This window comes from Panulirus ornatus, chromosome 5, assembly GCF_036320965.1.
Source record: "Panulirus ornatus isolate Po-2019 chromosome 5, ASM3632096v1, whole genome shotgun sequence".
Lineage (NCBI taxonomy): Eukaryota > Metazoa > Arthropoda > Malacostraca > Decapoda > Palinuridae > Panulirus > Panulirus ornatus.
In genome coordinates this window covers 440213-464328 of record NC_092228.1, presented here as the reverse complement: position 1 = coordinate 464328, position 24116 = coordinate 440213, and the positions used below count along the sequence as shown (strand labels likewise).

General features: G+C 42.2%; 1 protein-coding gene across 2 annotated transcripts in view; it reads left to right on the top strand.

Moving 5' to 3' along the window:
* The window catches only part of LOC139747028 (uncharacterized), a 585752-nt gene that overhangs the window by 199637 nt on the left and 361999 nt on the right, over positions 1 to 24116 (top strand). Inside the window, exons 1-2 of one of the 2 annotated variants that reach the window (XM_071658771.1) lie at positions 1187 to 1516; positions 6585 to 6787. The exons of the other annotated variant lie outside the window; for it this stretch is intronic. Coding sequence (XP_071514872.1) covers positions 1202 to 1516; positions 6585 to 6787 — 518 coding nt within the window. The 5' untranslated portion in view covers positions 1187 to 1201. Of the gene's footprint in view, positions 1 to 1186; positions 1517 to 6584; positions 6788 to 24116 lie in introns of those variants that run through there. 2 annotated transcript variants of the gene reach the window in all.

Sequence of the window (24116 nt, the reverse complement as noted above, 5' to 3'; positions counted from 1 at the left end):
CTAGTGAAAGAGAAAAGAGAGGCATATGGATGATACTTGCAGGGAAGTAGTGCAAATGACTGAGAGATGTACTAAAGAAAGTGGCAGGAGATCAAGAGAAAGGTGCAAGGGTTGAAAAGAGGGCAAATGAGAGTTGGGGTGAGAGGGTATCATTAAATTTTAGGGAGAATAAAAAGATGTTTTTGAAGGAGGTAAATAATGTGCATAAGAAAAGAGGACAAATGGGAACATTAAGGGGGCAAGTGGGGAGGTAATAACAGGTAGTGATGAAGTGAGAAGGAGATGGAGTGAGTATTTCGAAGGTTTGTCGAATATGATTGATTATAGTGTGGTAGATATAGGGTGTTTTGGTTGAGGTGGTGTGCAAAGTGAGAGGGTCAGGGAGAGTGGTATGGTTAAGAAAGAAGAGGTGGTGAAAGCTTTGCGGAAGATGAAATCCGGCAAGGTGGTGGGTTTGGATGGCACTGCAGTGGGATTTATAAAAAAAGGGGATGACTGTGTTGTTAATTGGTTGGTTAGGATATTCAATGTACGTATGGATTATGGTGAAGTGCCAGAGGATTGATAGAATGCATGCATAGTTCCATTGTACAAAGGCAAAGGGGATAAAGGTGAGTGTTCAAACTACAGAGGCATAATTTTGTTGAGTATACCCAACAACCACCCAGCATGGCATCTTTTACCAAAAATACTTTTGTGTAAGGTTTGAAACATCACAGTATTCACAAACTATCTGTTTATATCTCTGAAGCTAGATCCCTTGGTAACTCTCTCAAGGGGGTGGCCATGACAGATCTCCATAACTAGTGAACTCCAAAAGTACTTCTTAGCCCTTAGTGTCTCACCCTTAATAGGCCATTACCAGAGAGCAACTCTAGTGCAGTGTTTCCTGAGACTCCTACCTAATGTTTCTATTGACTTTTTCTACCTAATGTGTCTACCTTATGTGTCTGTTTCATGTTCCATATTACTTCTATCTAATGCTCCTGCCGAATGTTCTTACCAAGTACTTATACCTAATGTTTGTACCTATTGCTTCTGCCTAATGCTTCCACCACTACTCTTATTTATTGTTCCTACCATTTTGTTGAGAGACAGGGCTAGCACAAAGCACTCACAATTGGAAAACCTGCAGTTATGAAGAATGAGTTGTGTGAGTTTAAGTGTTGTCACTCATAAATCACCTTTACCTTTTCATTATATGATTGCTATTATCTTTTCAGATACAGGATCCCAGACAAACTCCACAGCACTTACTGAAGTACCACATAGAATCCAGGACACAGCATCTAGTGCACATATTGGAGAAAACCATGCTTCTGCCTCAGAAATAGCACAAGAAACTTCTTCCCATGTAAACAGTGAAGTAGCCTTGATGAATTTTAATACTTCAGCAAGCAGTGTTGCCATGGCTTCAGATGAACTATTGTCAAGACAAAGTCAGCTAGAGTCTCTCCAGAAGCAACTGAGTGACATGAAAAAGCTCCTTGATGTCACAACTGCTGCACGACAAGAGGTGTGGATTGTACTGTCATTCATACTACTTAAGGTCCTCGTTTAGACAAGTGTCCCAGAAACTAGATGTGTTGAAGAGGTTATACAATTGAAATATTTTTGCATGTTATTCTGTATTAAGATGTCTCCTTAGAGGGTTATTGTGTGTATATATTACCCAATGAACATGTGGCAACAGCTCTGATGTGCACAGGCAACAGTTTGTTTACTGAAGTCATATATCTTATGCTTAAGGTTTTAAAAGTATGATTTTTCAATATAATGACTAAATATTAGATATGAGGAATTATGTGGGATTTGGGGGTGACAGGTTTGAGACAGACAAACTGAAAGTTCAAGGGTGGTGTAGTGTTTATCATTGCTGAGTGTGACACATTCTTGGTTCCTTGTTGCGATAGTGAGTCCACAGTCAACCCCCTTGGGGTTGGTTGATAAATTGAAATCTGGCTGAGGTTAGGATATATATAAGACAAAGGAAGACAGTAAGAGAAGGAATTGGACCATTTTGAAATGAACATGACACACTAACTACTGACGACAAGGAAATGGCTACCATACTAAAATGTTGCAAGGATTCGATGAAGAAGAGTTCAAGGTTAGAGAAATAAAGAGCTGTGAAGTACTAGATTTTTTTTTTTTTTTTTTTGTCGCTGTCTCCCGCGTTTGCGAGGTAGCGCAAGGAAACAGACGAAAGAAATGGCCCAACCCACCCCCATACACATGTATATACATACGTCCACACACGCAAATATACATACCTACACAGCTTTCCATGGTTTACCCCAGACGCTTCACATGCCTTTATTCAATCCACTGACAGCACGTCAACCCCGGTATACCACATCGCTCCAATTCACTCTATTCCTTGCCCTCCTTTCATCCTCCTGCATGTTCAGGCCCAGATCACACAAAATCTTTTTCACTCCATCTTTCCACCTCCAATTTGGTCTCCCTCTTCTCCTCGTTCCCTCCACCTCCGACACATATATCCTCTTGGTCAATCTTTCCTCACTCATTCTCCCCATGTGCCCAAACCATTTCAAAACACCCTCTTCTGCACTCTCAACCACACTCTTTTTATTTCCACACATCTCTCTTACCCTTACGTTACTTACTCGATCAAACCACCTCACACCACACATTGTCCTCAAACATCTCATTTCCAGCACATCCATCCTCCTGCGCACAACTCTATCCATAGCCCACGCCTCGCAACCATACAACATTGTTGGAACCGCTATTCCTTCAAACATACCCATTTTTGCTTTCCGAGATAATGTTCTTAGCTTCCACACATTCTTCAAGGCTCCCAGAATTTTCGCCCCCTCCCCCACCCTATGATCCACTTCTGCTTCCATGGTTCCATCCGCTGCCAGATCCACTCCCAGATATCTAAAACACTTCACTTCCTCCAGTTTTTCTCCATTCAAACTCACCTCCCAATTGACTTGACCCTCAACCCTACTGTACCTAATAACCTTGCTCTTATTCACATTTACTCTTAACTTTCTTCTTTCACACACTTTACCAAACTCAGTCACCAGCTTCTGCAGTTTCTCACATGAATCAGCCACCAGCGCTGTATCATCAGCGAACAACAACTGACTTACTTCCCAAGCTCTCTCATCCCCAACAGACTTCATAAGTACTAGATACCTGGACTAATTAAATCCTAACAAATCCAATGGCCCAGATAACTTGGCTCCAAGATTTTCAAAAGAGGTCAGGAGACAACTGATATACTCTGTAACAAAAATATTCAACAAATTTCTTATCAGATGGCCAGGTGCCATCTGACTGGAATCTAGTATACACTACTTCAGTATACAAAAAAGGAGACAAAAAGTGTGCCTTGAAGTACTGCTCAATTATCCTTTCATCAGTGCTAAGTAAAACAGAAAAAATAATGTGAGATACAGTTGTCTCATTACATTATAAATAAATTTTTTATTATACTTTGTAACTGTCTCCCACGTTAGTGAGGTAGTGCAAGGAAACAGATGAAAGAATGGCTGAACCCACCAACATTCACATACATAAACGCCCACACATGCACATATACATACCTTTACATTTCAACGTATTCATACATATACATACAAAGACATATACATATATACACATGTACATATTCATACTTGCTGCCTTCATCCATTCCCGTCGCCAGCCTGCCACACATGAAATGGCACCCCATTCCCCCATGCATGTGCATGAGGTAGCACTAGGAAAAGACAACAAAGCCCAAATTCGTTCACACTTGGTCCCACAAAACCTCCCAGTGTTTACCCCAGACGCTTCACATGCCCTGGTTCAAACCCTGGTATACCACATCATTCCAATTCACTCTGTTCCTTGCATGCCTTTCACCCTCCTGCATCTTCAGGCCCCAGTCACTCAAAATCTTTTTCACTCCTTCCTTCCACCTCCAATTTGGTCTCCCACTTCTCCTCGTTCCCTATACCTCTGACACATATATCCTCTTTGTCAATCTTTCCTCACTCATCCTCTCCGTGTGACCAAACCATTTCAATACACCCTGTTCTGCTCTCTCAACCACACTCTTTTTATTATCACATCTCTCTTACCCTTTCATTACTTCCTTGATCAAACCAGCTCACACCACGTATTGTCATCAAACATCTCATTTCCAACACATCCACCCTCCTCCGCACAACCCTATCTATAGCCCATGCCTTGTAACCATATAACATTTTGGGAACCACTATTCCTTCAAACATACCCATTTTTGCTTTCTGAGATAACGTTCTCGCCTTCCACACATTCTTCAACGCTCCCAGAACCTTCACCCCCTCCCCCATCCTGTGACTCACTTCCGCTTCCATGGTTCTATCTGCTGCTAAATCGACTCCCAGATACCTAAAACACTTCACTTCCTCCAGTTTTTCTCCATTCAAACTTACCTCCCAATTAACTCGTTCCTCAGCCCTACTGAACCTAATAACCTTGTTCTTATTCACATTTACTCTCAGCTTTCTTCGTTCACACACTTTCCCAAACTCGGTCACCAGCTTCTGCAGTTTCTCACCTGAATCAGCTACCAGCGATGTATCATCAGCGAACAACAACACTCACTTCCCAAGCCCTCTCATCCACAACAAACTGCATACTTGCCCCTCTCTCCAAAACTCTTGCATTCATCTCCCTAAAAACCCCATCCATGAATGAATTAAGCAACCATGGAGACATCATGCACCCCTGCCGCAAACTGACATTTACTGGGAACCTGTCACTTTCCTCTATACCTACCCTTACACATGCCTTACATCCTTGATAAATCTTTTCGCTGATTCTAGCAACTTACCTCCCACACCATATACTCTTAATACCTTCCAAAGAGCATCTCTATCAAGTCTATCCTATGCCTCCTCCAGATCCATAAATGCTACATACAAATCCATCTATTTGTCTAAGCATTTCTCACATACATTCTTCAAAGCAAATGCCTGATCCACACATCCTCTGCCACTTCTGAAACCACACTGATCTTCCCCAATCTGATGCTCTGTACATGCCTTTACCCTCTCAATCAATACCCTCCCATATAATTTACCAGGAATACTCAGCAAACTTATACCTCTGTTATTTGAACTCTCACCTTTATCCTCTTTACCTTTGTACAGTGGCGCTATGCATGCATTCTGCCAATCTTCGGGCACTTCACAATGGACCATACATACATTGAATATCCTTACCATCCAGCCAACAACACAGTCACCCCCTTTTTTGATAAATTCCTCTGCAATACCATCCAAACCCGCTGCCTTGCCTGCTTTCATCTTTTGCAAAGTTTTTACCACCTCTTCTCTGTTTACCACACCATTCTCCCTGACCCTCTCACTTCACACACCACCTCAGCCAAAACACCCTATATCTGCCACACCTTCAAAATACTCACTCCATCTCCTCACTTCACCACTACCTGTTATTACCTCCCCATTTGCCCCTTCACCTATGTTCCCATTTGTTCTCTTGTCTTATGCAATTTATTTACCTCCTTCCAAAACATCTTTTTATTCTCCCTAAAATTTAATGATACTCTCTTACCCCCAACTCTCATTTGCCCTCTTTTTCACCTCTTGCACCTTTCTCTTGACCTCTTGCCTCCTTCTTTTTACATCTCCCAGTCATTCGCACTACTTCCCTGCAAAAATCGTCACATTTCTAGATGACATGATTATATTTTACAACCAGCACAGTTTCTGCAATAGAAGATCCTGCCTGACAAATTTGATGAAACTTTTTTAATGTTATTTATCAGAATTGGAACGAAAAAGTACTGTGATGTATATTTAGATTACCAAGAGGCTTTTGACAAAGTACCTCACAAGAGACTTTTCCATAAATTCAAAGCTTTCACTTTCACACTAACCCATGAATTCATCCCTAGACAATTCTCTCCCTTCACCGTTTATTTTGCTCAGTTAGAAAATCCAAGTTCTTCTCAAACATACTACCTTTTTCTCCTTCTCATTTTGTTTACATCCACACAAATTCAGATATCCCAGCCTGAACCTTTAAGGAGGGTGAGTACTCCTTTTTCATCACCCTCTTATTCACCATTTAGAAAGTAAAGATACAAAGTGGGAAGGGTTTCAAGCCTCTTATCCCACATGAAGGGAATTCATGGGTAGTATTCTTTCTGCCCTATCTCAGTGGATCCTGCCACTTTTGGTAGCCTTCTAAGATACAAAATGGGAAGGGTTTTAAGCCCTTTACTCCCACATGAAGGGAAGACATGGGTAGTATTCTTTGTGCCCTATCTCAGTGGATCCTGCCACTTTTGGGTGCCTTTTAAGACATGTAGGAAATATGTGGGAATATCTTCTCTATCCTTAAACAAAATATGTGCTTGCTTATATGTTAGTAAGCTTGGTACTACAAGTAAAATAGGTCTGTATTAATTTATAAGTTATGTAAAGGTGGAGGCATTCAAGTTCTGTAAATATCCCTGTCTCTAGCTATTGATGTCTTTATTGTTATCATTAGTTTTTATTCTATATTTTCATATATTTTTTGTGTATTTCCACTTACTGTGGTCAGTTTTGCAGGATGAAAGGCTGTTGCGAGACTCAAGGAGGCGGTTGGAAGAAGCTCAGGCTAAGAGGTCCAGGTTTCCTGAAGATGACACAGAAACTGAGAGGGTTCAAGCTGTTGAGGGAGCAGTGGGTGGAGAGGTGGTGGCAATAATGGGTCGGAAGATACTGCTCACTGAATCTGATAAACAGAACCCTGAAATAATGTCCAAGTTTGAGTGAGTTATGATCATTTGTCATTTAGCAGTGAAGTTCTTTTCCAGTAGAAATGAGTTAGTAGATTAGAACATAAGTGCTCTTTATCAACAAACTTTTGAGACAAAAGATTATAACGTGAAGGACCTGCATGTAGTACAATCTGTGCTTTAAATGGAGGCTGAGGTAGGACTAAGGTGAGAGGTTCAGACCTATGTAGCTAATCAAGCCAATTTCAGTAAATTGTTTGTATAAATGATACTTACTTAGCTATCCCAGGAACACTTGTAGAGCTATCCCAGGAATACTTATAGAACTGCAGAGTACAAAAAATCTGGCCACATACAGTAGTTGAGCCTACAGGTGAAGAAGTGTGTGATATTTGTGTGGTTGTGTGCGTGAGTTTAGTGTAGGACAGTTAAACAGTAAGTGTTCTGTGTTTTCAGAATAGAAGTTATATCTTAGGTTAGGCATCATGAATTCTGTGATGTGTTTATGTAAGGTAGGGTAGATTTTAAGGCTTGGTTTGGGAAGGCAATTGTTTAGTGCTTGTTGAGCATTTTCTAGTTGCATGTGTTTTGTCACCCATGTTTTGTTGGGAAGGTGAGATTTTTGAGTATAGATTGGTTGAACATGAAGCAGGGCAAGTTTTTTTCTATTCCTTTGTTGGGTTTGGTGGTTGGCTACAGTGTAGTTTGGATCGAAGGGGCCTTGTTCTATTACAAAGAACTGGGTAATAATGTATTGCAACTGTTTTTGTTTTATTGTAGTGTTGAGTGTTCATGGTTGTTAAACAGCCAATTGTAGTTTTGAGGTTCTTATTTTGTGTGATTTGCAGTTTTTATTTTTGCTTTTGACAGGATGGATGACCAGGCAGTTGAGTACCAATCTACCTGCCTACATATATAGTTTAGAGTGAACTAAATGAAATGATTGTAGAGGATGTTAAGGGATTCTTTTCCTTTCCCCAAATTGTTGCCAATAAGTGTTGTAACATTCAAACATTTAGTACTTTAGTATAAACAGGGCGAGATGTGATGTGAAGGAAGTTGGTGAGAAATGGGACGTATTTAGGGAAGCAGTGATGGCTTATGCAAAAGATGCATATGGCATGAGAAAGGTGGGAGGTGGGCAGATTAGAAAGGGTAATGCGTTGTGGGATCTCGAAGTAAAGTTGCTAGTGAAAGAGAAAAGAGAGGCATATGGATGATACTTGCAGGGAAGTAGTGCAAATGACTGAGAGATGTACTAAAGAAAGTGGCAGGAGATCAAGAGAAAGGTGCAAGGGTTGAAAAGAGGGCAAATGAGAGTTGGGGTGAGAGGGTATCATTAAATTTTAGGGAGAATAAAAAGATGTTTTTGAAGGAGGTAAATAATGTGCATAAGAAAAGAGGACAAATGGGAACATTGGTTAAGGGGGCAAGTGGGGAAGTAATAACAAGTAGTGATAAAGTGAGAAGATGATGGCGTGAATATTTTGATGGTTTGTTGAATGTGTTTGTTAGGTTGGCAGATATAGGGTGTTTTGGTCAGGGTGGTCTAGAGTGGCAGATATAGGTTGTTTTGGTCAGGGTGGTGTGCAAAGTGAGAGGGTCAGGGAGAATGATTAGATAAACAGAGAAGAGGTAGTGAAAGCTTTGCGGAAGATGAAATCCGGCAAGGCAGCGGGTTTGGATGGTACTGCAGTGGAATTTATTAAAATAGGGGTGACTGTTGTTGATTGGTTGGTAAGGGTATTCATTGTATGTATGGACCATTGTGAAGTTCCTGAGGATTGGCAGAATGCATTCATAATGTCATTGTACAAAGGCAAAGAGGATAAAGGTGAGTGTTCATACTACAGAGTCATATGTTTGTTGAGTATTCCTGGGAAATTATATGGGATGGCATTGATTGAGAGGGTGAAGGCATTTACAGAACATCAGATTGGGGAAGGGCAGTGTGGTTTCAGAAGTGGTAGAGGATGTGTGAATCAGGTGTTTGCTTTGAAGAATGTATGTGAAAAATACTTAGAAAAACAGATGGATTTGTATGAAGCATTTATGGATCTGGAGAAGGCATATGATAGAGTTGATAGAGATGCTTTGTGGAAGGTTTTAAGGGTATATGGCATGGAAGGTAAATTGCTAGAAGTGAAAATTTTTACCATGGATGTAAGGCATGTCTCTGAGTAGGAAGAGAGGAGAGTGATTGGTTCCTAGTGAATGTTGGTCTATGGTAGGGATGTGTGATGTCCCCATTGTTGTTTAATTTGTTTATGGATGGGGTGGTTAGGGAGGTAAATGCAAGAGTTTTGGAGAGAGGAGCGAGTATGCATTCTGTTGGGGATGAGAGGGCCTGGGAAGTGAGTCAGTTGTTGTTCTCTGATGATACAGCTCTAGTGGTCATTCAAGAGAGAAACTGCAGAAGTTGGTGACTCAGTTTGAAAAAGTGTGTAGAAGGAGAAAGTTGAGAGTAAATGTGAATAAGAGTAAGGTTATTAGGTTCAATAGGGTTGAGGGACATGTTTCTTGGGGATGTAACTTTGAATGGAGGAAAATTGAAGGAAGTGAAGTGTTTTAGATATCTGGGAGTGGACATAGTGTTGAAGAATATGTGGAAGGCGAGAATGTTATCTTGGAGAGCAAAAATGGGTATGTTTGAAGGAATAGCAGTTCCAATGATGTTGTATGGTTGCGAGGCATGGGCTATAGATAGGGTTGTATGGAGGAAGGTGGATGTGTTGGAAATGAAATGTTTAAGGACAATATGTGGTGTGAGGTGGTTTGGTCGAGTAAGTAATGAAAAGGTAGGAGAGATGTGTGGAAATAAAAATAGTGTGGTTGAAAGAGCAGAAGAGGGTATGTTGAAATGGTTTGGACATATGGAGAGAATGAGTGAGGAAAGATTGACAAAGGGGATATATGTGTCAGAGGTGGAGGGAACAAGGAGAAGCACGAGACCAAATTGGAGGTGGAAGGATGGAGTAAAAAAGATTTAGAGCAATCGGGGTCTGAACATAAAGGAGGGTGAAGGGCATGCAAGAAATAAAGTGAATTGGAACAGTGTGGTATACCGGGGTTCACATACTGTCATTGGACTGAACCAGGACTTGTGAAGCATCTGGGGTAAATCATGGAAAGGTCTGTAGGGCCTGGATGTGGAAAGGGAGCTGTGGTTTCGGTGCATTACACATGACAGCTAGAGACTGTGAACGAATCTGGCTTTTTTCGTCTTTTCCTGATGCTACCTCACTGAGGGGTGGGGGATGCTAATTTCCTGTGTGGCAGGGTATCAGCAGGAATGGATGAAGGTAAGCAAGCATGAATATGTACATGTGTACATATGTAATTGTCTTTGTATGTATATGTTGATATATATATATCATTTATTTTATTTTATTTTGCATTGTCGCTGTCTCCCACGTTAGCGAGGTAGCGCAAGGAAACAAATGAAAGAATTGGGCCAAACCACCCCCATACACATGTATATACATACACGTCCACACACGCAAATAAACATACCCATACATCTCAATGTACACATATATATACACACACAGACACAGACATATATACACATGTACACAATTCACACTCTGCCATATATATATATTTTTTTTTTTTTTTTTTTTTTTTTTATACTTTGTCGCTGTCTCCCGCGTTTGCGAGGTAGCGCAAGGAAACAGACGAAAGAAATGGCCCAACCCCCCCCCCCATACACATGTACATACACACGTCCACACACGCAAATATACATACCTACACACCTTTCCATGGTTTACCCCAGACGCTTCACATGCCCTGATTCACTCCACTGACAGCACGTCAACCCCTGTATACCACATCGCTCCAATTCACTCTATTCCTTGCCCTCCTTACACCCTCCTGCATGTTCAGGCCCCGATCACACAAAATCTTTTTCACTCCATCTTTCCACCTCCAATTTGGTCTCCCTCTTCTCCTCGTTCCCTCCACCTCCGACACATATATCCTCTTGGTCAATCTTTCCTCACTCATTCTCTCCATGTGACCAAACCATTTCAAAACACCCTCTTCTGCTCTCTCAACCACACTTTTTATTTCCACACATCTCTCTTACCCTTACATTACTCACTCGATCAAACCACCTCACACCACACATTGTCCTCAAACATCTCATTTCCAGCACATCCATCCTCCTGCGCACAACTCTATCCATAGCCCACGCCTCGCAACCATACAACATTGTTGGAACCACTATTCCTTCAAACATACCCATTTTTGCTTTCTGAGATAATGTTCTCGACTTCCACACATTCTTCAAGGCCCCCAGAATTTTCGCCCCCTCCCCCACCCTATGATCCACTTCCGCTTCCATGGTTCCATCCGCTGCCAGATCCACTCCCAGATATCTAAAACACTTAACTTCCTCCAGTTTTTCTCCATTCAAACTCACCTCCCAATTGACTTGACCCTCAACCCTACTGTACCTAATAACCTTGCTCTTATTCACATTTACTCTTAACTTTCTTCTTCCACACACTTTACCAAACTCAGTCACCAGCTTCTGCAGTTTCTCACATGAATCAGCCACCAGCGCTGTATCATCAGCGAACAACAACTGGCTCACTTCCCAAGCTCTCTCATCCCCAAAAGACTTCATACTTGCCCCTCTTTCCAAAACTCTTGCATTTACCTCCCTAACAACCCCATCCATAAACAAATTAAACAACCATGGAGACATCACACACCCCTGCCGCAAACCTACATTCACTGAGAACCAATCACTTTCCTCTCTTCCTACACGTACACATGCCTTACATCCTCGATAAAAACTTTTCACTGCTTCTAACAACTTTCCTCCCACACCATATATTCTTAATACCTTCCACAGAGCATCTCTATCAACTCTATCATATGCCTTCTCCAGATCCATAAATGCTATATACAAATCCATTTGCTTTTCTAAGTATTTCTCACATACATTCTTCAAAGCAAACACCTGATCCACACATCCTCTACCACTTCTGAAACCACACTGCTCTTCCCCAATCTGATGCTCTGTACATGCCTTCACCCTCTCAATCAATACCCTCCCATATAATTTACCACGAATACTCAACAAACTTATACCTCTGTAATTTGAGCACTCACTCTTATCCCCTTTGCCTTTGTACAATGGCACTATGCACGCATTCCGCCAATCCTCAGGCACCTCACCATGAGTCATACATACATTAAATAACCTTACCAACCAGTCAACAATACAGTCACCCCCTCTTTTAATAAATTCCACTGCAATACCATCCAAACCTGCTGCCTTGCCGGCTTTCATCTTCCGCAAAGCTTTTACTACCTCTTCTCTGTTTACCAAATCATTTTCCCTAACCCTCTCACTTTGCACACCACCTCGACCAAAACACCCTATATCTGCCACTCTATCATCAAACACATTCAACAAACCTTCAAAATACTCACTCCATCTCCTTCTCACATCACCACTACTTGTTATCACCTCCCCATTTGCGCCCTTCACTGAAGTTCCCATTTGCTCCCTTGTCTTACGCACTTTATTTACCTCCTTCCAGAACATCTTTTTATTCTCCCTAAAATTTAATGATACTCTCTCACCCCAACTCTCATTTGCCCTTTTTTTCACCTCTTGCACCTTTCTCTTGACCTCCTGTCTCTTTCTTTTATACATCTCCCACTCAATTGCATTTTTTCCCTGCAAAAATCGTCCAAATGCCTCTCTCTTCTCTTTCACTAATACTCTTACTTCTTCATCCCACCACTCACTACCCCTTCTAATCAACCCACCTCCCACTCTTCTCATGCCACAAGCATCTTTTGCGCAATCCATCACTGATTCCCTAAATACATCCCATTCCTCCCCCACTCCCCTTACTTCCATTGTTCTCACCTTTTTCCTTTCTGTACTCAGTCTCTCCTGGTACTTCCTCACACAGGTCTCCTTCCCAAGCTCACTTACTCTCACCACCCTCTTCACCCCAACATTCACTCTTCTTTTCTGAAAACCCATACAAATCTTCACCTTAGCCTCCACAAGATAATGATCAGACATCCCTCCAGTTGCACCTCTCAGCACATTAACATCCAAAAGTCTCTCTTTCGCACGCCTGTCAATTAACACGTAATCCAATAATGCTCTCTGGCCATCTCTCCTACTTACATAAGTATACTTATGTATATCTCGCTTTTTAAACCAGGTATTCCCAATCATCATTTCTTTCGTCTGTTTCCTTGCGCTACCTCGCAAACGCGGGAGATAGCGAAAAAGTATAATAAAAAAATATATAATATATATATATTTTTTTTTCCACTGTCTCCCGCGTTTGCGAGGTAGTGCAAGGAAACAGACGAAAGAGATGGCCCAACCCACCCCCATACACATGTATATACATACGTCCACACACGCAAATATACATACCTACAAAGCTTTCCATGGTTTACCCCAGACGCTTCACATACCCTGATTCAATCCACTGACAGCACGTCAACCCCGGTATACCACATCGATCCAATTCACTCTATTCCTTGCCCTCCTTTCACCCTCCTGTATGTTCAGGCCCCGATCACACAAAATCTTTTTCACTCCATCTTTCCACCTCCAATTTGGTCTCCCACTTCTCCTCGTTCCCTCCACCTCCGACACATATATCCTCTTGGTCAATCTTTCCTCACTCATTCTCTCCATGTGCCCAAACCATTTCAAAACACCCTCTTCTGCTCTCTCAACCACGCTCTTTTTATTTCCACACATCTCTCTTACCCTTAAGTTACTAACTCGATCAAACCACCTCACACCACACATTGTCCTCAAACATCTCATTTCCAGCCCATCCATCCTCCTGCGCATAACTCTATCCATAGCCCACGCCTCGCAACCGTACAACATTGTTGGAACCACTATTCCTTCAAACATACCCATTTTTCCTTTCCGAGATAATGTTCTCGACTTCCACACATTCTTCAAGGCTCCCAGGATTTTCGCCCCCTCCCCCACCCTATGATCCACTTCCGCTTCCATGGTTCCATCCGCTGCCAGATCCACTCCCAGATATCTAAAACACTTTACTTCCTCCAGTTTTTCTGCTTTCAAACTTACCTCCCAATTGACTTAACCCTCAACCCTACTGTACCTAATAACCTTGCTCTTATTCACATTTGCTCTTAACTTTCTTCTTTCACACACTTTACGAAACTCAGTCACCAGCTTCTGCAGTTTCTCACATGAATCAGCCACCAGCGCTGTATCATCACGAACAACAACTGACTCACTTCCCAAGCTCTCTCATCCCGAACAGACTTCATACTTGCCCCTCTTTCCAAAACTCTTGCATTTACCTCCCTAACAACCCCATCCATAAACAAAATAAACAACCATGGAGACATACACACCCCTGCTGCAAACCTACATTTATTTATTATATTCATTTTGTTTTGTCACTGTCTCCTGCGTTTGCGAGGTAGCGCAAGGACACAGAAGAAAGAAATGGCCCAACCCGCCCCATACACATGTATATACATACACGTCCCCACATGCAATTATACATACCCATACATCTCAATGTACACATATATATACACACACAAACATATACATATATGCACATGCACACAATTCACACTGTCTGCCTTTATTCATTCCCATCGCCACCACGCCACACATGGAATAACATCCCCCTCCCCATCATGTGTGCGAGGTAGCGCTAGGAAAAGACAACAAAGGCCCCATTCATTCACACTCAGTCTCTGGCTGTCATGTAATAATGCACCGAAACCACAGCTCCCTTTCCACATCCAGGCCCCACAGAACTTTCCATGGTTTACCCCAGACGCTTCACATGCCCTGGTTCAATCCATTGACAGCACATCGACCCCGGTATACCACATCGTTCCAATTCACTCTATTCCTTGCACACCTTTCACCCTCCTGCATGTTCAGGCCCCGATCACTCAAAATCTTTTTCACTCCATCTTTCCACCTCCAATTTGATCTGCCACTTCTCCTTGTTCCCTCCACCTCTGACACATATATCCTCTTGGTCAATCTTTCCTCACTCATTCTCTCCATGTGACCAAACCATTTCAAAACACCCTCTTCTGCTCTCTCAACTACACTCTTTTTATTACCACACATCTCTCTTACCCTGTTATTACTTACTCGATCAAACCACCTCACACCACATATTGCCCTCAAACATCTCATTTCCAGCATATCAACCCTCCTCTGCACAACTCTATCTATAGCCCATGCCTTGCAACCATATAACATTGTTGGAACCACCATTCCTTCAAACATACCAATTTTTACTTTCCGAGATAATGTTCTTGACTTCCACACATTCTTCAATGCTTTCAGAACTTTCGCCCCCTCCCCCACCCTATGATTCACTTTCGCTTCCATGGCTCCATCCACTGCCAAATCCACTCCCAGATGTCTAAAACACTTCCCTTCCTCCACTTTTCTCCATTCAGACTACCTCCCAATTGACTTGTCCCTCAACCCTACTGTACCTAATAGCCTTGCTCTTATTCACATTTACTCTCAGCTTTCTTCTTTCGCAAACTTTACCAAACTCAGTCACCAGCTTCTGCAGTTTCTCACACGAATCAGCCACCAGCGCTGTATCATCAGCGAACAACAACTGACTCACTTCCCAAGCTCTCTCATCCACAACAGACTGCATATTTGCCCCTCTTTCCAAAACTCTTGCATTCACCTCCCTAACAACCCCATCCATAAACAAATTTAACAACAATGGAAACATCACACACCCCTGCCACAAACCTACATTCACTGAGAACCAATCACTTTCCTCTCTTCCTACACGTACACATGCCTTACATCCTTGATAAAAACTTTTCACTGCTTCTAACAACTTGCCTCCCATACCATATATTCTTAATACCTTCCACAGAGCATCTCTATCAACTCTATCATATGGCTTCTCCAGATCCATAAAGGCTACATACAAATCCATTTGCTTTTCTAAGTATTTCTCACATACATTCTTCAAAGCAAACACCTGATCCACACATCCTCTACCACTTCTGAAACCACACTGCTCTTCCCCAATCTGATGCTCTGTACATGCCTTCACCCTCTCAATCAATACCCTCCCATATAATTTCCCAGGAATACTCAACAAACTTATACCTATGTAATTTGAGCATTCACTCTTATCCCCTTTGCCTTTGTACAGTGGCACTATGCAAGCACTCCTCCAATCCTCAGGCACCTCACCATGAGTCATACATACATTAAATAACCTTACCAACCAGTCAACAATACAGTCACCCCCTTTTTTTAATAAATTCCACTGCAATACCATGCAAACCTGCTGCCTTGCCGGCTTTCATCTTCCGCAAAGCTTTTACTCCCTCATCTCTGTTTACCAAATCATTTTCCCTAACCCTCTCACTTTGCACACCACCTCGACCAAAACACCCTATATCTGCCACTCTATCATCAAACCCATTCAACAAACCTTCAAAATACTCCATTTCCTTCTCACATCACCACAACTTGTTATCACCTCCCCATTAGCCCCCTTCACTGAAGTTCCCATTTGTTCCCTTGTCTTATGCACTTTATTTACCGCCTTCCAAAACATCTTTTTATTCTCCCTAAAATTTACTGATACTCTCTCACCCCCACTCTCATTTGCCCTCTTTTTCACCTGGTGCACCTTTCTCTTGATCTCCTGCCTCTTTCATTTATACATCTCCCAGTCATTTGCATTATCTCCCTGCAGAAATCGTGCAAATGCCTCTCTCTTCTCTTTCACTAATAATCTTACTTCTTCATCCCACCACTCACTAACCTTTCTAATCTGCCCCTCTCCCACACTTCTCATGCCACAAGCATCTTTTGCGCAAGCCATCACTGCTTCCCTAAATACGTCCCGTTCCTCCCCCACTCCCCGCACCTTTCTATTGTTCTCACCTTTTTCCATTCTGTACTCAGTCTTTCCTGGTACTTCCTCACACAGGTCTCCTTCCCAAGCTCACTTACTCTCACCACTCTCTTCACCTCAACATTCTCTCTTCTTTTCTGAAAACCTCTACAAATCTTCACCTTCGCCTCCACAAGATAATGATCAGACATCCCACCAGTTGCACCTCTCAGCACATTAACATCCAAAAGTCTTTCTCTCGTGCGTCCATCAGTTAACATGTAATCCAATAACGCTTTCTGGCCATCTCTCCTACTTACCTACGTATACTTATGTATATCTCTCTTTTTAAACCAGGTATTCCCAATCACCAGTCCTTTTTCAGCACATAAATCTACAAGCTCTTCACCATTTCCATTTACAACACTGGACACCCCATGTACACTGATTATTCCCTCAACTGCCACATTACTCACCTTTGCATTCACATCACCCGTCACTATAACCTGGTCTTGTGCATCAAAACTACTAACACACTCACTCATCTGCTCCCAAAACACTTGCTTCTCATGATCTTTCTTCTCATGCCCAGGTGCATATGCACCAATAATCACCCATCTCTCTCCATCCACTTTCAGTTTTACCCATATCAATCTAGAGTTTACTTTCTTACACTCTATCACATACTCCCACCACTCCTATTTCAGGAGTAGTGCTACTCCTTCCCTTGCTCTTGTCCTCTCACTAACCCCTGACTTTACTTCCAAGACATTCCCAAACTACTCCTCCCCTTTACCCTTGAGCTTCGTTTCACTGAGAGCCAAAACATTTAGGTTCCTTTCCTCAAACATACTGCCTAACTCTCCTTTTTTCTCATCTTGGTTACATGCACACACATTTAGACACCCCAGTCTGAGCCTTGGAGGAGGATGAGCACTCCCAGCGTGACTCCTTCTTCTGTTTCCCCTTTTGGAAAGATCAAATACAAGGAGGGAAGGGTTTCCAGCCCCCCCGCTCCTGTCCCTTTTAGTCGCCTTTTAAGACACGTGAGGAATGCGTGGGAAGTATTCTTTCTTCCCTATCCCCAGGGATATATATATATATATATCTATATTTTTTTTTTTTTTTTTTTTATACTTTGTCGCTGTCTCCCGCGTTTGCGAGGTAGCGCAAGGAAACAGACGAAAGAAATGGCCCAGCCCCCCCCCCCATACACATGTACATACACACGTCCACACACGCAAATATACATACCTACACAGCTTTCCATGGTTTACCCCAGACGCTTCACATGCCTTGCTTCAATCCACTGACAGCACGTCAACCCCTGTATACCACATCGACTCCAATTCACTCTATTTCTTGCCCTCCTTTCACCCTCCTGCATGTTCAGGCCCCGATCACACAAAATCTTTTTCACTCCATCTTTCCACCTCCAATTTGGTCTCCCTCTTCTCCTCGTTCCCTCCACCTCCGACACATATATCCTCTTGGTCAATCTCTCCTCACTCATTCTCTCCATGTGCCCAAACCATTTCAAAACACCCTCTTCTGCTCTCTCAACCACGCTCTTTTTATTTCCACACATCTCTCTTACCCTTACGTTACTTACTCGATCAAACCACCTCACACCACACATTGTCCTCAAACATCTCATTTCCAGCACATCCATCCTCCTGCGCACATCTCTATCCATAGCCCACGCCTCGCAACCATACAACATTGTTGGAACCACTATTCCCTCAAACATACCCATTTTTGCTTTCCGAGATAATGTTCTCGACTTCCACACATTTTTCAAGGCTCCCAAAATTTTCGCCCCCTCCCCCACCCTATGATCCACTTCCGCTTCCATGGTTCCATCCGCTGACAGATCCACTCCCAGATATCTAAAACACTTCACTTCCTCCAGTTTTTCTCCATTCAAACTCACCTCCCAATTGACTTGACCCTCACCCCTACTGTACCTAATAACCTTGCTCTTATTCACATTTACTCTCAACTTTCTTCTTCCACACACTTTACCAAACTCAGTCACCAGCTTCTGCAGTTTCTCACATGAATCAGCCACCAGCGCTGTATCATCAGCGAACAACAACTGACTCACTTCCCAAGCTCTCTCATCCCCAACAGACTTCATACTTGCCCCTCTTTCCAGGACTCTTGCATTTACCTCCCTTACAACCCCATCCATAAACAAATTAAACAACCATGGAGACATCACACACCCCTGCCGCAAACCTACATTCACTGAGAACCAATCACTTTCCTCTCTTCCTACACGTACACATGCCTTACATCCTCGATAAAAACTTTTCACTGCTTCTAACAACTTGCCTCCCACACCATATATTCTTAATACCTTCCACAGAGCATCTCTATCAACTCTATCATATGCCTTCTCCAGATCCATAAATGCTACATACAAATCCATTTGCTTTTCTAAGTATTTCTCACATACATTCTTCAAAGCAAACACCTGATCCACACATCCTCTACCACTTCTGAAACCGCACTGCTCTTCCCCAATCTGATGCTCTGTACATGCCTTCACCCTCTCAATCAATACCCTCCCATATAATTTACCAGGAATACTCAACAAACTTATACCTCTGTAATTTGAGCACTCACTCTTATCCCCTTTGCCTTTGTACAATGGCACTATGCACGCATTCAGCCAATCCTCAGGCACCTCACCATGAGTCATACATACATTAAATAACCTTACCAACCAGTCAACAATACAGGCACCCCCTTTTTTAATAAATTCCACTGCAATACCATCCAAACCTGCTGCCTTGCCGGCTTTCATCTTCCGCAAAGCTTTCACTACCTCTTCTCTGTTTACCAAATCATTTTCCCTAACCCTCTCACTTTGCACACCACCTCGACCAAAACACCCTATATCTGCCACTCTATATATATGTATATATGGTGTGGGAGGAAAGTTGTTAGAAGCAGTGAAAAGTTTTTATCGAGAATGTAAGGCATGTGTACGTGTAGGAAGAGAGGAAAGTGATTGGTTCTCAGTGAATGTAGGTTTGCGGCAGGGGTGTGTGATGTCTCCATGGTTGTTTAATTTGTTTATGGATGGGGTTGTTAGGGAGGTAAATGCAAGAGTTTTGGAAAGAGGGGCAAGTATGAAGTCTGTTGGGGATGATTGAGCTTTGGAAGTGAGCCAGTTGTTGTTCGCTGATGATACAGCGCTGGTGGCTGATTCATGTGAGAAACTGCAGAAGCTGGTGACTGAGTTTGGTAAAGTGTGTGGAAGAAGAAAGTTAAGAGTAAATGTGAATAAGAGCAAGGTTATTAGGTACAGTAGGGTTGAGGGTCAAGTCAATTGGGAGGTGAGTTTGAATGGAGAAAAACTGGAGGAAGTAAAGTGTTATAGATATCTGGGAGTGGATCTGGCAGCGGATGGAACCATGGAAGCGGAAGTGGATCATAGGGTGGGGGAGGGGGCAAAAATTCTGGGGGCCTTGAAGAATGTGTGGAAGTCGAGAACATTATCTCGGAAAGCAAAAATGGGTATGTTTGAAGGAATAGTGGTTCCAACAATGTTGTATGGTTGGGAGGCGTGGGCTATGGATAGAGTTGTGCGCAGGAGGATGGATGTGCTGGAAATGAGATGTTTGAGGACAATGTGTGGTGTGAGGTGGTTTGATCGAGTGAGTAACGTAAGGGTAAGAGAGATGTGTGGAAATAAAAAGAGCGTGGTTGAGAGAGCAGAAGAGGGTGTTTTGAAGTGGTTTGGGCACATGGAGAGAATGAGTGAGGAAAGATTGACCAAGAGGATATATGTGTCGGAGGTGGAGGGAACGAGGAGAAGAGGGAGACCAAATTGGAGGTGGAAAGATGGAGTGAAAAAGATTTTGTGTGATCGGGGCCTGAACATGCAGGAGGGTGAAAGGAGGGCAAGGAATAGAGTGAATTGGAGCGATGTGGTATACCGGGGTTGACATGCTGTCAGTGGATTGAAGCAAGGCATGTGAAGCTTCTGGGGTAAACCATGGAAAGCTGTGTAGGTATGTATATTTGTGTGTGTGGACGTATGTATATACATGTGTATGGGAGGGGGGTTGGGCCATTTCTTTCGTCTGTTTCCTTGCGCTACCTCGCAAACGCGGGAGACAGCGACAAAGTATAATAAAATATAAAAAAAAATATATAGAGAAGAGAGAGGCATTTGGACGATTTTTTCAGAGAAAAAATGCAATTGAGTGGGAGATGTATAAAAGAAAGAGACAGGAGGTCAAGAGAAAGGTGCAAGAGGTGAAAAAAAGGGCAAATGAGAGTAGGGGTGAGAGAGTATCATTAAATTTTAGGGAGAATAAAAAGATGTTCTTTAAGGAGGTAAATAAAGTGCGTAAGACAAGGGAGCAAATGGGAACTTCAGTGAAGGGCGCAAATGGGGAGGTGATAACAAGTAGTGGTGATGTGAGAAGGAGATGGAGTGAGTATTTTGAAGGTTTGTTGAATGTGTTTGATGATAGAGTGGCAGATATAGGGTGTTTTGGTCAAGGTGGTGTGCAAAGTGAGAGGGTTAGGGAAAATGATTTGGTAAAAAGAGAAGAGGTAGTGAAAGCTTTGCGGAAGATGAAAGCCGGCAAGGCAGCAGGTTTGGATGGTATTGCAGTGGAATTTATTAAAAAAGGGGGTGACTGTATTGTTGACTGGTTGGTAAGGTTATTTAATGTATGTATGATTCATGGTGAGGTGCCTGAAGATTGGCGGAATGCTTGCATAGTGCCATTGTACAAAGGCAAAGGGGATAAGGGTGAGTGCTCAAATTACAGAGGTGTAAGTTTGTTGAGTATTCCTGGTAAATTATATGGGAGGGTATTGATTGAGAGGGTGAAGGCATGTACAGAGCATCAGATTGGGGAAGAGCAGTGTGGTTTCAGAAGTGGTAGAGGATGTGTAGATCAGGTGTTTGCTTTGAAGAATGTATGTGAGAAATACTTAGAAAAGCAAATGAATTTGTATGTAGCATTTATTGATCTGGAGAAGGCATATGATAGAGTTGATAGAGATGCTCTGTGGAAGGTATTAAGAATATATGGTGTGGGAGGAAAGTTGTTAGAAGCAGTGAAAAGTTTTTATCGAGGATGTAAGGTATGTGTACGTGTAGGAAGAGAGGAAAGTGATTGGTTCTCAGTGAATGTAGGTTTGCGGCAGGGGTGTGTGATGTCTCCATGGTTGTTTAATTTGTTTATGGATGGGGTTGTTAGGGAGGTAAATGCAAGAGTTTTGGAAAGAGGGGCAAGTATGAAGTCAGTTGGGGATGAGAAAGCTTGGGAAGTGAGTCAGTTGTTGTTCGCTGATGATACAGCGCTGGTGGCTGATTCATGTGAGGAACTGCAGAAGCTGGTGACTGAGTTTGGTAAAGTGTGTGGAAGAAGAAAGTTAAGAGTAAATGTGAATAAGAGCAAGGTTATTAGGTACAGTAGGGTTGAGGGTCAAGTCAATTGGGAGGTGAGTTTGAATGGAGAAAAACTGGAGGAAGTAAAGTGTTTTAGATATCTGGGAGTGGATCTGGCAGCGGATGGAACCATGGAAGAGGAAGTGGATCATAGGGTGGGGGTGGGGGCGAAAATTCTGGGAGCCTTGAAAAATGTGTGGAAGTCGAGAACATTATCTCGGAAAGCAAAAATGGGTATGTTTGAAGGAATAGTGGTTCCAACAATGTTGTATGGTTGCGAGGCGTGGGCTATGGATAGAGTTGTGCGCAGGAGGATGGATGTGCTGGAAATGAGATGTTTGAGGACAATGTGTGGTGTGAGGTGGTTTGATCGAGTGAGTAACGTAAGGGTAAGAGAGATGTGTGGAAATAAAAAGAGCGTGGTTGAGAGAGCAGAAGAGGGTGTTTTGAAGTGGTTTGGGCACATGGAGAGAATGAGTGAGGAAAGATTGACCAAGAGGATATATGTGTCGGAGGTGGAGGGAACGAGGAGAAGAGGGAGACCAAATTGGAGGTGGAAAGATGGAGTGAAAAAGATTTTGTGTGATCGGGGCCTGAACATGCAGGAGGGTGAAAGGAGGGCAAGGAATAGAGTGAATTGGAGCGATGTGGTATACCGGGGTTGACATGCTGTCAGTGGATTGAAGCAAGGCATGTGAAGCGTCTGGGGTAAACCATGGAAAGCTGTGTAGGTATGTATATTTGCGTGTGTGGACGTATGTATATACATGTGTATGGGAGGGGGGTTGGGCCATTTCTTTCGTCTGTTTCCTTGCGCTACCTTGCAAACGCGGGAGACAGCGACAAAGTATAATAAATAAATATATATATATATATATATATATATATATATATATATATATATATATATATATATATATATATATATATATATATATTTTATTTTTTGTGTTTATAAGTGGATGGGCTATTCTTCATCTGTTTGCTGGTGCCACCTAACTGATGTGAGAAACATCAGTTATTATAATAATGATGATGACAATAGGCATATAAAAGAGAAACTTATGAATATAAATGCGCCGAGAGGGACAGCTCGTGAGATGTATGACTATGATCTTTTGGAGGTGTGGGTGAAGATTTGTAAAAGTTTTTGGTTTAGAGGAAGTAATGTTGGTGAAAAGAGAGTGTTATAAGTAAGTGAGCTTGGAAAAGAAACTTGTGTGAGGAAATTACTGGAGAGATTGAGTGTAGAATGGTGAAAGATGAGAGTAAATAAAGCAAGGGGAGTGGATGAGGAATGGAAGGTATTTAAGGAAGCACTGCTGACTTGTTCAGATGCATGTTTCATGTGAAAGGTGGGAGGTGAGCACATTCGAAAGGGTAGTGAGTGGTGGGATGAAGAAGTAAAGTTGCTAGTGAAAGAGAAAGGGGAGTCATTTGGATGGTACTTATAGGGAAGGAGGGCATTTGAGTAGAGGATGTATAAGAGAAAGCAGCAGGTCATGAGGAAGGTGCAAGGCTTGAAAAAGAGAGTAAATGAGAGTTGTGGTGAGTGAGTATCAGAAAACCTTAGGGAGAGAGTAAGTTGTAGATTATTTTTAATTCAGTCAAGTAATAAACCTTTGAAGGAAAATGTATAGGAAAAAATATATGAAGAATACAATAAACTGTTTAATTTTGCTGATTATTACTTGAATGTTTTGGTCTGAACATTGTCACTAACAATTGCTGAAGTAGGATCTTCATCTATTTCATCTATTTTCTCTCATAATTTTCCAATTATGTAGAACATTTTCATTTTGTTTTTTTATTAAAAACCTCTTGAAAAGAACTGTGTACAAATGTTATATGAAAAAAATTCTTTACTTTATTTTGTTGATTTTTTGATGAATGTTGTGAAGTGAAGGTGCTAGGGAAGAACTCCATGTCCTGGGTTCAACAAAGCCCTGAAAATATCCAGAATACATACCCAAATAACACAGTTTATGCTGTCAGAACTACATGATTTGTGTTTAAATGATCAAATAGAGCACTGTTTGATACAAGA